The sequence below is a fragment of the Vombatus ursinus genome, unplaced genomic scaffold, assembly GCF_900497805.2.
Source record: "Vombatus ursinus unplaced genomic scaffold, bare-nosed wombat genome assembly UNPS02001419.1, whole genome shotgun sequence".
Taxonomy (NCBI): domain Eukaryota; kingdom Metazoa; phylum Chordata; class Mammalia; order Diprotodontia; family Vombatidae; genus Vombatus; species Vombatus ursinus.
In genome coordinates this window covers 342,076-358,670 of record NW_020941197.1, presented here as the reverse complement: position 1 = coordinate 358,670, position 16,595 = coordinate 342,076, and the positions used below count along the sequence as shown (strand labels likewise).

Genomic DNA, 16,595 nt, shown 5'->3' with positions numbered 1-16,595 from the left:
GGTCTTGGGCTAGCAATCAGATGATATGGGTTTTAGTTCTGGCTACTCAGCAATAGGATTGCATTTCTTTACTCAGAAATTTTCAGTGACAGCCTATTTACGTAGCAAATACAGTCTAAATTAGTTATCCTGGTAGTCAAGGTTCTCTACAAACTGATTCTCACCTACATTTCAAGTTTTATTTCACCCAAATTAGGCAATTCTTCATCCCTCATGCCTTTCGTATCTACATGCCTTTGCTCATGCTTTCTCCCTTGCCTTGAACTGATTTCTCCTTTACTCCCCTACCCCTATAGAAATACATATATCCACTTATTACAATTCTTCCCTTTGAGGCTTAAGTTTTTCATGAAACCATCCCTGATCCTTCCCCCACTTCCTCCAGCTAAAAATGATCTCTACCTAGTCAAATTTTTAAGGACATGCCTTATACCTCTTACGAGATCCATGATTGTAGTGGAAATGTCCTTAAAGACTATCTAATGTATACTTAAGTAAGTATTCCCTATATAACATCCCTGTAAAAGAGACCCTGCTTTAAGACCTTTCTTAATAAGGATTTCAGTGACTCCCAAGACCCAAGGCAACCCAGTCCACTTTTGGACAGCTCTAACTATTAAGAGGTTTTTCTTTATGTTGACTTGAATTCTACATCTGTGTAACTTTTACCTATTCTTCTTAGTTTTGTACTTCAGAGTCAAGCAAAATAACCAACCAAACAATCAACAGGACTTATTAAGCACCTACTATGTGCCAGGTACTATGCTAGGCACTATGGGTACAAAGACAAAAATGGACCATCCTTGCCCTCAAGTAGCTTACATTCTGTTGGATCTAATTTGTCTTACATATGATGGTCCTTCATATACTTGAAAACAGCTACCATTTCCCTCCTCGGACTTCTCTTCTCAAAATAAAGTGTCTCCAGTTCCTTCAACTGATTCTCAGACATATTACATTTTGCTCATGGTTACTTGGGTATCTGTTATAACCCCTCTACTAGACTATAAGTTCCTTTAAGACAAGAACTCTGCATTATTTCATCTTTGTATCTCCAGTACCTAGTAGAGTATTTTGTACATTATGGGGAAGGAGTGAGGGAGAGGAATGGGTTCCCATCTCATGATTTCACTGGTATAAATAACTCCCTCTCCCTGTACAGATCTGCACCATAGCATCTTAGAGAGTTGCTTCTAGAACATAATGTCAAACTTGCGGCCTATGGGCCACATACAGCCCACAGCACTCCTCAGAAAAACCCAAACCAGATTAAAATGTAATTGGGAAATATTTTAGAAAATAAAATGAAAATACAATGAAACATAGATAATATTAATATGTGGTTTTCTAAGTCAATATGTGGCCCATGGGGATTTTCACATACAGTTTAGTGGTCCCTCTTTCTAGCTAAGATTGAGGACTAACCTAGAACACTGACAGGCTCAGTGACATGTCCGATCACTTACCCCATGTATGTCAAAGGTAGAAGATGAACCCAGGTCTTCCTGATTTGAGACCAGTTCTCTATCCACCATGTAACACTTGTTTCTTGTCTTGAACATAATAGGTAATTAATATATGTTTGTGTTGGATTAATTTCGATTGGATCAGCTTAAATAATTTCTAAGGTCTAAGGTAATTTCTAAGATTCTATAGAAACATTCATATCATCAGGGTTTTTTCCAATAATATTGTCTGATAGGATGCTTTAGCCATCTGGTAATCAAGAAAGTGTGCTGTAGGATCTAGAGTGCTCAGTGTAACTTTCCTGAGAACCTAGGAGTCAGAGAGATTGTGTTTGCTTCCCCCATCCCCATTTCAATATTTCCTTTGGCAAAATTAAAATGTCATTTGGAATCTGATACCATCATGATGGATGAAGCAGCATTTTTAGTGGACTGAAAAAAATCACTGCAAAAAAAAAAAGTCACTGCAACTTGTCTCATTAGCATGCCTTATGCCCTGTATGTAGTGGTGGCAATGGAAATTACTTTCCATTATGTGTTATGGTTCATGATAGGCGTGCTGGTGGGATTGCAAGGTACCAGAATTAGATTCTGCCCCTGCTACCACCACTGCCTACTGAAGTTAGATCTGTCTGCTCACATATAGTACAATTGGAGCTATTGCAAGGATTACTCTGATGGGGTTGAAAAGTGAAAGGATTTACCAGATGAGTTTAACCGACACTCACACACACACATGCATGCACACACAGCCTTCCTTTCCTTCTAAATCCAATAACTACCTCGTAAAGAGGAAACAACAATCTGTCCTTCAGGAAAAGTAATAGCATAACTTTAGTAATAGCATAATAGAGCAGTTCATCTATTAAATATATTTCCCAATTTTAAGTCACTTCCATAAAAATTGTTGTTGTTCAGTCATTTCAGTCATATCTGACTCTTCATGATCCCATTTGGGATTTTCTTGGCAAAGAGGTTGGCCATTTCCTTCTCCAGCTCATTTTACAGATGAGGAAATTGAGGCAAACAGGCTTAAGGGTCACATAGCTAGGAAGTATCCAAGGCTGGATTTGAACTCAGGTCTTCTTGACTCCAGGCCTGGCATTATATCCACTGCACCATCTAGCTGCCCAATTTTGGAGTTTATAAGATAAATAAAAATAAAAAGGGGGCAGTTAGTAGGAGGATGAGGGGAAAGAATAAAGTCACCTGATGAGTGTGATGGGCCCTTTAAGAATATAATTATAGGATTTAGAGCTGAAAGGGACCCTAGAGATCATGGGATCATAGAATCATAAATTTAGAGGTGGAAGAGTCCTTAAAGACCATCCAGTTTTCATTTTACATATTAGGAAACAGAGGCCTAAATGTGAAAAGTGATTTGCCCAGGGTTATACCAGGAGCACAGACAAGATTTTAGCCCAGTCCATCGGATTCTAAACCCATGCCTCCACAATAAGAACAAGGAATGTCAGCCCCACTTATAAAACACTTTAGGATGTAACCAATGACCTGAAGAAAAACATGACAGTCCTCAAAAATTCTTTAAAAATCCTAATCCATATAATCTTTTTAAACACTTGATCATCATGAGCTCCTTGAGGGCAACTGTTTTCTTCCTCTTTTTGTATCCTCAGTGCTTAGCACAGTGCCTGGCACATAGTAGGTGCTTAATAAATATTTATTTACTGATTAGCTAATAATAACAAGGATTGCAATAATAACAAGTATCTTTTACTAGGACTCGAGTAAGAAGGGGAGGAACATTAAAATAAAATCAAACTATTATTTGCCACAGCTTTAAACAGTTTGGGAAGCACTGAGCTGGTGACTACTGTCAGACTTCCAGTCATGAGAAATCTGGCGCTTGCAGTAAGAAACAGAGCCCTGTGGGGGCCTCATACTCCCTCATTTGCAATTTGTGAAGAATGCTACATTCATTGATTTGATAGCCATTTTCCCTGCTGAAAATCAGTGTGCAACCTTTCTGTACATTTTCCAGCCTAAGTAGATCTCAAATTACTGAGTCACAATGTGAAGCGATGTTACACGTTTTGGTAGTTTAGGCCCATTTACAATAAATACCATGCCACAATAGAATAGGTGCTTAATATGCTCATAAAGAGAAACATGCCCAGACTGAAGGTGATTCAGAGTCAGAATTCCACAGCTCAACTCATTTATTCTCAAAATGTGATGTTAAAATGAAATATAAAGGGTAAAGCTCTCGTGTCACCTGAAACTCAACAGGCATTTATTAAGCACCTATTGTGTCTTAGGAACTAGAGATAGAAAGACGAAAATGAAATAGTCCTACACTTCAAGGAGTTTACATTCTACTGTGGGGTGGGGGGTGAATCACATATACATAGATAAGTAAATACTAAATATATACCAATTCCCCAAAACTTCGAGGTTTTAATCTTACTAAAAATTTCATGTTCTTAATTTTTGCAGCTAGAGCAGCTAGGTGGTGCAGTGCATAGAGCGCTGGACCTGTAGCTAGGAAGACGTGAATTCAAATCCAGCCTCAGATATGTACTAGCTGTGTGACCCTGGGCAAGTCACTTAACCCGCTTTGCCTCAGTTTCCTCATATGTAAAATGAGCTGGAGAAAGAAATGAAAAAGCACTCCAGTATCTTTGCCAAGAAAATCCCAAATGGGGTCACAAAATGCCAGACAAAACTGAGTAATTTATGTGGAAGTACTGTTATATACTGGATGGAACACTAGAGGGTGAACCTATTTCCTTTTTTGTTCCAGCTAGATGGAACAGTAGATATAGTGTTGTCCTTGGAGTCACAAAGAGCTGCGTTCAAATCTTGCCCCAAATGCTTACTGTGTGACCCCAGGCAGATCATTTAACCTTTTGTAGCTTCAGTTTCCTCATTTGTAAAATTGGGATAAAAGTACCACCTACTACACAAAGTTATTGTTGAGGTTCAGATAAGATAACATGTGTGGTAATTTGTAAACCTTAAGGCACACTAGGAAAAATATATATGTATACATGTATACACATATGTATATATGTATGTATATATGTCAGTGGTTCTATGTTGCAAACTAGGTTTGATAATGTTGGCCTTCTGATCTATCCCAAGGAGATATAGTGAGGGTTCATAGCAGATGTGTAGATCCCACAGTTGAAAAACACATGGAAAAATGATTAGCAAAATTGATTACTTGGGACAATTTTTGTAGTTCTTGAGTGAAGGATAATTTGTCACCTTAAGGGAGGTTGCTAAGAATTCTATGACTAAGGGGTGATTCTTTGGTAAGAAACACATATGGCAAATGAATTCATACCTGTGACCTTCAGGTGGATGACCTCTTCTCTTTGCTTAGTTATTTTTCAGTTGTGTCCAATTCTTTTTCTTTTTTTGCTCTTTTTTGGTGAGACAATCGGGGTTAAGTGACTTGCCCAGGGTCACACAACTAGTAAGTGTCAAGTGTCTAAGGCCAGATTTGAATTCAGGTCCTCCTGACTCCAGGGCCAGTGCTCTATCCAGTGCACCACCTAGCTTCCCTGAGTTGTGTCCAATTCTTCATGACCCCATTTGGGGTTTTCTTGGCAGAGATACTAGAATGGTTTGCCATTTCCTTCTTCAGCTACTTTTACAAATGAGGAAACTGAGGCAAAAAAAGAGTTAAGTGACGTGTCCAGGGTCACACAGCTAGTAAGTATCTGAAGGAGGGATTTGAATCAGTCCAGGCCCACTGCTCTATCCACTGCTCCACCAAATGCCCACTTTACCACCTAGCTGCCTCTAAAGAAAAATCTCTAAATTAATTAAACCTATAAAGATTCAGAGTACTATGTTGAGGTCATTGAAAGGAAAGCATTTTATAAACATCAGCTACTCGGTGAGAAGAAAAATGAGTTTTAAGCTGATTTGGTTCACATAAATTACGTTGAATTCTATTAGTTTTCCAGGACAATTTAGTAATTCTGTCTTCCCATATGAAATCTTACTCCGCTCTGGTTTCCTGTAAATGGGTTTATTTGTTTTTCTTTATTAAATATTTTCACACTGAAACTGAAAACATGATCCATTGCCAAACCATTCCACTTCATCTTCCCATTTTGTAAACCCTTCATCATCTGGAGAAACTAAGGGAGAAGTTATTATGGTTGTGTGGTATAAGCTAAGAAAGCAGGAAAACCATCAAAGCTCTAAATATCTGTGTATGGCTCTTGGTGTCTATATACATTCGGCAGATATACTTGTCTTTGAGGAAACCTGGATTGACAAAACAGATATTGTAAGAAATTTTTCACTTTACGAGAGCATGGAATTCCTTTACCTTAGAAATTCATGCACTTTATATCATATTTTCTAAATATAGTATCATTTACAAAAATTCAATTTAAAAAAATTTAGATACGGATCTATTGTATAAAATAAAATGAGGCTGTATGTGCTGTTAATACTTGATTATTTCTGAGTTTGTTATCTTCGTTGGAGAATATATAGCCTGATGCTACCTTCCCAGGGCTACCCATCCAGGTTCCAAACCACTAGGAATGGGACTAAATCCAGATGGGACGAGATCAGGGCTGGCTCAGAGTAAGTGTGTTTATCTGAATGAATTCCAGAGTCAAATAATTTGAGAATTTTTTTCCCCTTAGCGTCTCATACTTCTTCTCCCTCCCATTAGCTTGAGAGTATATGCGTCCATATACCACAAATCCTTGAAGGAAGAAGAAATTATAAACAAATTTATATATGTATATATATATAGTGTGAATATGTGTGTATGTGTATATATATACATATATACATGTATATACATACATACACACACACACATATATATACACATACACACACACACACACACACACACACACACACACACACACACATACAAATCCATTGCTACTCTTTCCCCGTCTGAGTCTTTGTTGTTCAGTCACGTCCGATTCTTCATGACCCCTTTTGGAGTTTTCTTGATGAAAATCCTGGAATGGTTTGCCATTTCCTCCTCTATGAGGAAACTGAGATAAAGAGAGTTAAGTGGCTTGGCCAGGGTCACACAGCTAATAAGTGTCCGAGGCTGGATTTGAACTCAGGTCTTCTCAACTCCATGCCCAGTGCTCTGTCTGCTATGCCACCTAACTGCCTTTCTGAGTCTAGTAGTAGTAAAATGAATAAAATCAGCATTCTTTTTAGATCACATGCCTGGCACAAATGTATTCATCACTGTGGATGAATAGTCAAATATTTATTTCTTGCGCTAATCCTCATGCCTGAAATATTTTCCCTCCTCATCTCCGTCTCCTGATTTATTTGGTTTCCTTTGAGTTGCAACTGAAATTTCATCTTCTACAAGAAACCTTCCCTGATCCTCCCCAATGCTAGTGCCTTCCCTTTCTTGAGTACTTCCCCTTTGTCTTGTTTGTACGTCATTGTTTTCGGGTTGTTTTTCCCATCAGATTGTGAGCCACTTGAGGAGAGGGACTACCTTTGCCTTTCTTTGTATCCTCAGCACTTAGAACAGTGCTTGGAACATAGTAGGTGCTTAATAAATGCTCACTGACTAACTTTAATACTACAAGGATCTGAGATTTCCTCAATATGAGTACACTAATGTGTATCCTCCTCTCCAAATACAGATCACCACCCCTCTACTACTTAACAGTGCAGTCCGATCAATACGCATTTATTAAGAGCTTACCTCGTGCCAGACACTGTGCTAAGAACTGGGGCTATAAAGAAACCTAAAAACAGTCCCTCCCCTCAAGGGGCTCACAATTTGATGGGGGAGACAACATGTAAAAAACTATGTACAAACAAGATATATACAAGAGAAATTGGAGGTGGTCTAAGAGTGAAGGCATTAGCATTAAGGAGGACCAGGAAAGACTTCTTGTAGAAGGTGGGATTTTAGGTAAGACTTGAAGGAAGCCAGGAAAGGCAGAGATGAGGAGAGAGAGAATTCTAGGCAGAGGGACTGCCAGTGAAAATGAGCAGAGTCAGGAAATGAAATGTCTTACCCAAGGAACAGCACGGAGGCTAGTATTGCTGGATAGTAGAGCACATAAAAAGAAAGCAAAATAGGAGAAGACTAGAAAGAGAGAAAGGCGCTAAGTTATAAAGCCAAATAGAGAATTTTCTAGTTGATCCTAGAGGTAATAAGGAGCCACCTGAGTTTATTGAACAAGATGGTCATTATTAAATTCTCTGGCCAAAACTATTTCTGACTTTCCCAAAGCCACCCAGCTAACCAGTGGATGAATTACCTTTAAAACCCAGGCCCCACGACTCCTAGCCCCATTATATTTTCAGTGGGCTTGATTCCAGAAAGTTTGGGTTTGTGCCATAGCTGTACCATGAATAAGCAGTGTAATATTAGAGACTGTGTTTGACTTCTCCGAATCACAAGTTCCTTTTCTGTAAAATTAGTAAAATAATACCTACCATCTTTGCCTCACGGGGTTATTGTGAGGATTATATGAGGTCATGAATGTGAAGACCCTTTATAAGGTATAAAATATAATACAAATATTTTTATTAAGGTGTTTCTGGATAATCCAATATATTCTCTTTTGCTAAAGCCCTATACTCTGATGCCTCACTGAAGAATGGAGGTGACTCTGGAAGGTTCTACCTAGGTGGAAAGGTTTCTATTAAGGGGCCAGTGACAGACTATATATGTCCATCAGCCAAGGACCAGCCTGGCTAAATGTGGCTAAATATAGCTACAGGTCTATAGTAAGCCACCTCTTGTTAATATAAATATGGATTTTCTGCTATATCTCAGGATCTCTCCTCAGCCAAACCTTGAGAGTAGTTCAGTGGAAAGAGTATGATTCAGGGGAAAGTTTAATGCTAGATTTTGAGTCAGAGAATCTGCATTCAAATACCAGCTCTCCCATTTACTACTTATGTAACCTCGACTTCTCTTGGCCTTAGCCTGCTAAGCTCCTAAGAGGAGGGAGTAGGCATTTCATCCGGCTCTAATTCTGTAATCCGTGGCATGACTAAGAGGAGACATTTGGATAGAGACTCATTAAGTCGCTTAACCTCTCTTGGCCTCAGTTTCTTCATCTGTAAAATGAATGGGGGCTGAACCAGATAACTGGTAGGATTCTTTTCATCTCTTAATAATCTGATTCTTTCATACCATTAACTCCTTCTTATCCACATCAAAGAAAGTTTAATAACTTCAATAATTGGATAATCTAAAAGTCCCTTTTACATTTGCCCTTAGAATATGATCACAGATGCACCCTTAGTTAATGCTTAGATATGAACAACACCCTATATTCTCAGCGTTTGAGTGACCCTGCTCCCACCCCCTAGATTAGCCAACAATCAGCCATTTAGAGTGGGATAAAATCTTAGAGGCTCTCGGGAAGAAGTTATATGTGCACAGCTTGCCCAGGTAGTCAATGGGAGAGCTACTATTTGAACCCGAGTCCTCTAATTCAGAATGTAACACTTTTTCCACTGAACCAAATTGCTTCCCAGGGCCTGGCAGAGGAGGGATCCCAATATACTGAAGAAAATAACACATTTACCCAAATGAGAGTTGGCTCAGTACAGACTTATAGACTTATAGAGACTGGCAAACTATGTCCTGCAGGCCAAATCTGGCCTACTGCCTGTTTTGGGTTATGTTTTTGTTTTTGTTTTTGTTTTTAGATGTCCCATGAGCTAAGAATGGTTTTTACATTTTTAAATGCAGCGGATTGGATTTGTCCTGTGGGTAGCAGTTTGCCAACTCTTGCTGTAGACTGACAGATATATAGGTATCCAAACTTGGATCTTGCAGATATCCTATGAATTTTGTTAAACTACCTATCATTAGAATTTAGTAATGTGAGTTTATGCTTCTGAGTTTGATTTACAAACGCCTTGTCCTTGATGACCTGTGAATATCAGAAAAAGAGTCACTTCATAGGACCCTTACTGAGATACAGAGCCTTTTAATTCTAGGTCACTGCCCAAATTATGGAAATCTGAAGAGGAGGTGGTTTTTCATTTCTATCTGAGATTTTTCATTTTTCGCTAAGTCCTAAGCATAGTATGAAGCTTATTAAGGAGGTGTCAGCCTCCAAGTTAGCAGAAATTCAGCATGAGGCCATTCATTGAATGGAGATGGGAACTCTGCAGCATAGAGATCATGTCTTATGTACGGGGCAAAGGCCCCTTAACAAGATTAAATAGGGAAATTTGCCCATATCATTTCTGTTCTATCAAGGCCACTATGATGTTAACCTAATGGGCATGGAATATAGAGGCAGAATACCTGGAACGGAATTGTGATTGCCATTTGCTGACTGTGTGAACTTGACCAATTATCTCACCCTCTCTGAGGCTTAGTTTTCTCATCTGCTATATGGGGATAATAGAGAGACAGTGTAGAGAACGGACTGAACCTTGAACCAGGAGCCAGAATGTCCAAGTTCAAGTTATAACTCTGTCATTTGCTCTATGACCTTAGGAAAATCACTTCATTCTGAGCTATACTTACATATTCTACAAAAAGAGGATTAGTAAGATTTTACCTCCTAACGTTGTTGTGATGCCATTGATAGGTGTAGTTTTCTCACTGGGATTTTCCTGTACAAATGAAATCACACATACATGTGTGCATGTGTAATGTTAGACAGATAGAATCTGTATCTAGAAATACCTACATCTATATCTAGATATATATATATATATATACATATATGTATACATTTATATGTAGCATTTGTCCAGATCTGTGATTTCCATGTGTCTATCTATATATCTATATCTATATCTATATACATACACACGTGTGTATTCATACATATACACAGCCCTGTGGCACTATTTTAATATATATTACACATATGCATAGTGTATATGTATGCATATTACATGTATTTGTGTACATATTTATGTAGTATTATACATATATGTATATAGTAGTATTCAGCAGAGCACTGTGCTTAGTCTAAGGAGATAATTTAAATAAGACATACACACACATAGGTGTGTATGCTGTTATCATTGTTGTTGTTTGTCCTTCATGCTCGAAGAGGACCAAAATGACATCGTGATATCAGAGTCAACGTACAGTGTGTCCAGCTGTGGCTGATCAGACCAATACGAGCCCAGAAGGTTCTACCACAGTTTGGACACAGATAGTCCATATGACCATTTGGGAGGGAAATATCTCTATACGTCTCATGTATATGCATATATATTTTATATGTGTATGCATATATTTACATATAATGTGTGTTTACTCAGACCTATGACATGTGCACCATGCATGTGTGTATATCTGTAGTATGTGTGTATGCATGCCATGTTGTATGCACACTACAAATCTATGTAACAGGTATATATGTACGGGTGTAATAGTATTCAGCAGAGCACTGTACTTAGCCTGAGAAGATAATATAGTTTAAATAAGACCTGGCCCCTTCCATACTTGCTCCAATTCCGCTATTCTTTCTAATACATTATGCTGCCAAGTTTGTAAAAACAGAATCTGGACCTACAAGCCTCCATTGCAAGTGTTTCATTAGCAGCAAAACCTGTGTTGCCTTTTCTTTTTTCCTTTACCAAGACTGAGCTCCAGAAAGTAAGCTCCCCTTCTGAACATCACCAACTGCCAGGAAGACCCTAAAGGCCTCATCTGAGGAGCTATGGGACTTCATTTGAGACTAAGGGCCTAGAAACTCTTTATGAGAACAGGAACTTACGAAACATGGGTTTGGATCACTAGAAGACCAATGCATTGGAGAAGTAAAAAAATAATGATAAAGGGACCTTGGAGAACAGACTATCAAAATAAGAGGCCCAAGTAATAGCTCAAGTTCAATTTCAGCACCTCCCTTTGGCCCTCCTCTGTTTGTTACCAAAAACAAAACAACATATGCTATGAAAGGCTTTAAGGGCAGACTCTCTTCTTTCTCCTTAATTTTCTTTCAATGAACTCCCATTTATGGAGGCACAAAGAAGCCAAATTCTGCCCAAAGAACTTAGACTTCAAAGTTCGGTTCATTCCTTGACTGCCTCTTTTCTATTAGCACGTGCACAAGTTATATACAAAAAATTTTCAAAATTGAGGACAATTAGCTGATGCCTGTGAAAGCGTAAGGTACTTAGTACGCAGCAATAAAGATTTAGTGGAAACAGGGTAATAACCTACCACCACCTTTCTTGCTCAGGATGTATTTTATTACATGCCCCTACTCATTTCATGTAATAGTTCAGTTAGTACAAATTTCCTTTTTCAGATTAGCTTCTAAAATTGTACAACAGCAAAGCAAGAAATCAGTCCTTAAGGGTTTGCTCATATTTTCCTTAGAGTTTAATAGATTATGGTATATGTGAGATACTCAGGAAAACAATAAGCAATATCAAATAATGCCATTACCCAAAAAATTACATTAATAAAAAAATATGAACACTATTAATAAATTAATTACATTGAATTAAGAACCATAAAACCTGATAAATGAATGTAACTTTGTTATTATAATCATGGGTTCAGTTCCTTTTCTTCTATATTTAATGGCTCAAACTGTCTTTAGGTTATTTTTTAGTTAAAAAAAAAAATGCTCGTGGTGAAGTTATTTGCTTTTAAGCATGCCTTCCTTCGATTGTTTTATTTGCCAGGACACTGGCTTCATACAAAACTGCTTCCCATCTCCACAACTTGGAGGCACTACGGAGCTACGCCTTTCCTTTCCCTCACTGGCTCATGACCATTTATTTTTAAACAAAGGTCACTCTGTCTTTTCAGAAGGCCACATTTGAAACAAGCCTAATAGTTTTCCCACTGAGACTAGAGAACATAACTATTTAAAACATAATTAACAACAGAATGTCATTCCCTGATTGTAGTTTTTACTTTCTGTCTGGGGAGTTGCGACACATCTGGTTTAATAGAGGGCACAGCGCTAGTTATCAAATTGACGCTCTTGACCTGACCCCAGAAAGCTGCTGTAAAACTGTGCTGGGTAAATTAAGATAAATGCCAAATTCCTCTGCAGAAACAGGTCTGTGTCATTATTGTAAAAAGGGTGTTGGTGTTTTCAGTCAGGACTTCACGGTCAAGATATAAATACTGTCCTGGGCATGAGGGGCAGACTCAAACTTTGTTATTGTACACGGAAGGTGGTGACTCATTCCACTCCACACTATGCTTGGCTGGAGATTTTAAATTCCTTTTTAAAAACAAGACTATTGTATCACAGGGTAAAGATTTTATTATCCTCAATAATGGGATTGAATATCCCAAGGCATGGAAGCATAAAATTAGATCTGTTGATCCTCGTGCAAAGACTGAGGGTTATTTCCTACTGGATTGGGTCACTGGGGTGGCGGTGGAAGCCAGTTGAGTAAGATTGAAGGGGCAGGAAGAAAAGTCAAGTTTGAGAGTAGAAAGGAATCAGTGGCTACACTGAATGCAGCCTTCCCGATGTTGCCATTGGACTAATGAGAATAGCAAAGGATTTAATGAACTCTTCTTGCCTTGGCTTTATCCCTCATTGGGTCAGGTTCCATTGCCAAACATTAAGAGATGTTCAGAATGCTATTGCCTGTCCAATACAGAGTCTGTGGGTAATTAGACCTTGTTTAAAAAAAAATCTTTTAAAATGGGATGCAAAAACCAAACATTTATATAGTGCATTTCCTGACTCACAAAATTGTTGTAACAAAAGTACTTTGGGAGCCCTAAAGGGCTATAAAAACATGATTTTTATTATTACTATTATTATTATAGTAATTAAATTATATGGGAAGCATATATAAGTAATTATCATCATATATATTGGTATATCATTTAAATAAGTATCATTTTTATTAGGAGAGTCAGTATGGAAAAGAGAGTTGGCCTTCAAATCAGGAAGACCTAAGTTCGACCGCCATCTCTGGTTAAGTCACTGTAACTCCTCTATGCCCCAAGCAACTTTCTGCCACAACAAATGGACTAATGCAGGTGTGCAAGTGGACTAGTGCAAGTGTGGATCTGATTTGATCAAGGGAGTTTTCTCATTAGGTGTTCCCTGCTTCACTGAAATCAGAGGTCCTTTCCAAAAGAAAATTCTTTACATACAAGTCTATAAAAAGGTACCACAATAAAACATAGACACAGTTTCAGAAGCACACTCTCAGAAGCCACATGGCATAGTGGAGAATGTGCTCAGCTTGAAATCAAGAAGACTGGGTTTGATTCCACGTCAGATATTTAATAGCTCTGTGACAGGGCATGCTTCAAGCAAATCCTTTCAAGGTGATCTATTCATTCATAAACAGGATGCAAAATACATTGGTAGAGGGAGTTTTCACACCCCCCCACACTGATGAAATCATAGATCCTTCACTTTTTTATTTGTATTAATACAAAGATAAAAATAGCTTCAGCCTATTTCATTTTAAATATGAATAAAGATTTCACATTCTGAATCTTAACCTTTTTGCCAATTCCAGTTTTTAATTTTGATTGCATTTGTTTGTATGTATTTTACTTCCTCAGCATTTTTGATTTATAGTTTCCTACTTCCAGGTAGTTGAGGAGGAATAAAAGGGGTTGAAAAGTAGGTTACCTATCAAGAGCTCAGGTGAAATCTAGGGACTCAGTTCCCAGTGAAGTCCAGACCTAGGGCAATCTTCAATAAGGGATCACGTGGATACCATCCCAAAAAGATTCTGCCCATTTCTATGCTGTCTGCTAATCTGCAGGGATAATGCATGGAATAATAAAGTCAGACCATCCTCTAACGTGGGCATTCTAAAATATGGGAGAAACTTAAACGGCATCTACACTGTGCGAATAATCTAATGGTTGTTATTATGAAAATCTTTCTGGGCCCCTAAAGAGATAGCTTTCCCAACTTCCATTAAAGTTCTTGCTGCTGTTGTTTTTTGCCAGAATAACATACCAAAGTAAAGATACTAGTTTTCCCCCCGCCCCAACATTTTCATAACTAATGGAAGTTTTATAGTTTATTGAAGTTCAGTGCTATTTTCCCTTTGCAGAAATCTCCACTGTTTGAGCCTCTCACCCTTAAAGTCAATTATCCTTATTTGCTTTTGCCTTGTCCTCTCCCAGTGTTCAAATCAGCTCATCCCTCACTCCAAGGACAAATACCTTAAACTCTCGCTTTGATCTTTTTTGCACCCCCCAGGTCATGGATTATACGGGACTTTTGAAATGTTATCCTCCTGGAGGAAAACTAGAGAAGACCAGCATGTTAAAGAGAGAACTGCAGCTGTGTATGCAGACTCCATGCTGCCCTTTTCTCTCACCACTGCCATGTACCTGGTCACCTTTGGGATTGGTGCCAGCCCTTTCACTAACATTGAAGCAGCCAGAATTTTCTGCTGTAATTCCTGTATTGCAATCTTCTTCAACTACCTCTATGTACTCTCATTCTATGGTTCCAGCCTGGTGTTTACTGGCTACATAGAAAACAATTACCAGCATAGTCTCTTCTGCAGAAAAGTCCCAAAGCCAGAGGTGTTGCAACAGAAGCCTGCATGGTACAGGTTTCTTCTGACGGCCAGATTCAGTGAGGATACGGCGGATGGAGAGGAAGCAAACACATATGAAAGTCACCTGTTGGTATGTTTCCTCAAACGCTATTACTGTGACTGGATAACCAACACTTATGTTAAGCCTTTTGTAGTGCTCTTTTACCTTATTTATATTTCCTTTGCCTTAATGGGCTACCTGCAGGTCAGGGAAGGGTCAGACCTTAGTAACATCGTAGCAACGGCAACAAGAACCATTGAGTTCACTACTGCCCAGCAAAAGTATTTTAGTAACTACAGCCCAGTGATTGGGTTTTATATCTATGAGTCAATAGAATACTGGAATACGAGTGTCCAAGAAGACGTGCTAGAGTATACCAAGGGGTTTGTGAGGATATCATGGTTTGAAAGCTACTTGAATTATCTTAGGAAACTCAATGCATCCACTGGCTTGCCCAAGAAAAATTTTACAGACATGTTGAGAAACTCTTTCCTGAAAGCCCCCCAGTTCTCACATTTTTCAGAGGACATCATCTTCTCCAAAAAGTTTAACAATGAGGTTGATGTTGTGGCTTCCAGGATGTTCCTGGTAGCCAAGACCATGGAAACCAACAGAGAAGAGCTCTATAACCTCCTGGAGACCCTAAGAAGACTTTCTGTCACCTCCAAGGTGAAATTCATAGTGTTCAATCCATCCTTTGTGTTCATGGACCGATATTCTTCCTCTCTGGGAGCCCCCTTGCAGAACTCCTGCATCAGTGCTTTATTCTTGCTCTTCTTCTCTGCGTTCCTGGCGGCAGACTCCCTGATTAATGTCTGGATCACTCTAACCGTCGCCTCAGTTGAGTTTGGAGTTATAGGCTTCATGACATTGTGGAAAGTAGAACTGGACTGCATTTCTATGCTGTGCTTAATATATGGAATTAACCACACAATTGACAACTGTGCTCCACTATTATCAACATTTGTCCTGGGCAAGGATTTCACAAGAACTAAATGGGTAAAAAATGCCCTAGAAATGCATGGGGTAGCTATTTTACAGAGTTACCTCTGCTATATTGTTGGTCTGATTCCTCTTGCAGCTGTGCCTTCAAATCTGACCTGTACACTGTTCAGGTGCTTATTTTTAATAGCATTTGTCACCTTCTTTCACTGCTTTGCCATTTTACCTGTGATACTGACTTTCCTACCACCCTCCAAGAAAAAAAGGAAAGAGAAGAAAAATCCCGAAAATCGGGAGGAAATTGAGTGTGTCGAAATGGTGGATATGGATAGTACCCGGGTGGTTGACCAAATTACAACAGTCTGACTGTGTCTATTTTTTGCTTTTTCACCCTAGGTCTTATTGAAAGCAAAGAGATTATGTTGATGAAATGATTAGTTCATTCTCTCTCCCTCTCTCTCCCTCTCTTTCCCTCTCCCCCCCTCTCCCCCCCTCCCCTCCCATGTCTCTCAATCTCTCTGTCTTTCCTCTCTCTCTCTCTCTCTCTCTATCTCTCTCTCTCTCTCTCTCTCTCTCTCTCTTTCTGAAATAGGTATATCCAGAACAGTGGAGGGACAGGGAAAATGAGTGTGTCACGTTTTCTGTCTCCAAAGTAAAGGGATGTGAACAGAAAGAATTAATACACACGCACACACACTCACACACATACA

General features: G+C 38.8%; 1 protein-coding gene across 1 annotated transcript in view; it reads left to right on the top strand.

Annotated features, from left to right (window-relative positions):
• PTCHD1 (patched domain containing 1) overlaps positions 1-16,306 on the top strand; it is a 54,587-nt gene extending 38,281 nt beyond the window's left edge. Inside the window, exon 3 of the mRNA XM_027868337.1 lies at positions 14,597-16,306. Coding sequence (XP_027724138.1) covers positions 14,597-16,251 — 1,655 coding nt within the window. The 3' untranslated portion in view covers positions 16,252-16,306. The remainder of the gene's footprint in view (positions 1-14,596) is intronic.
• The last annotated feature ends 289 nt before the right edge of the window (positions 16,307-16,595 follow it).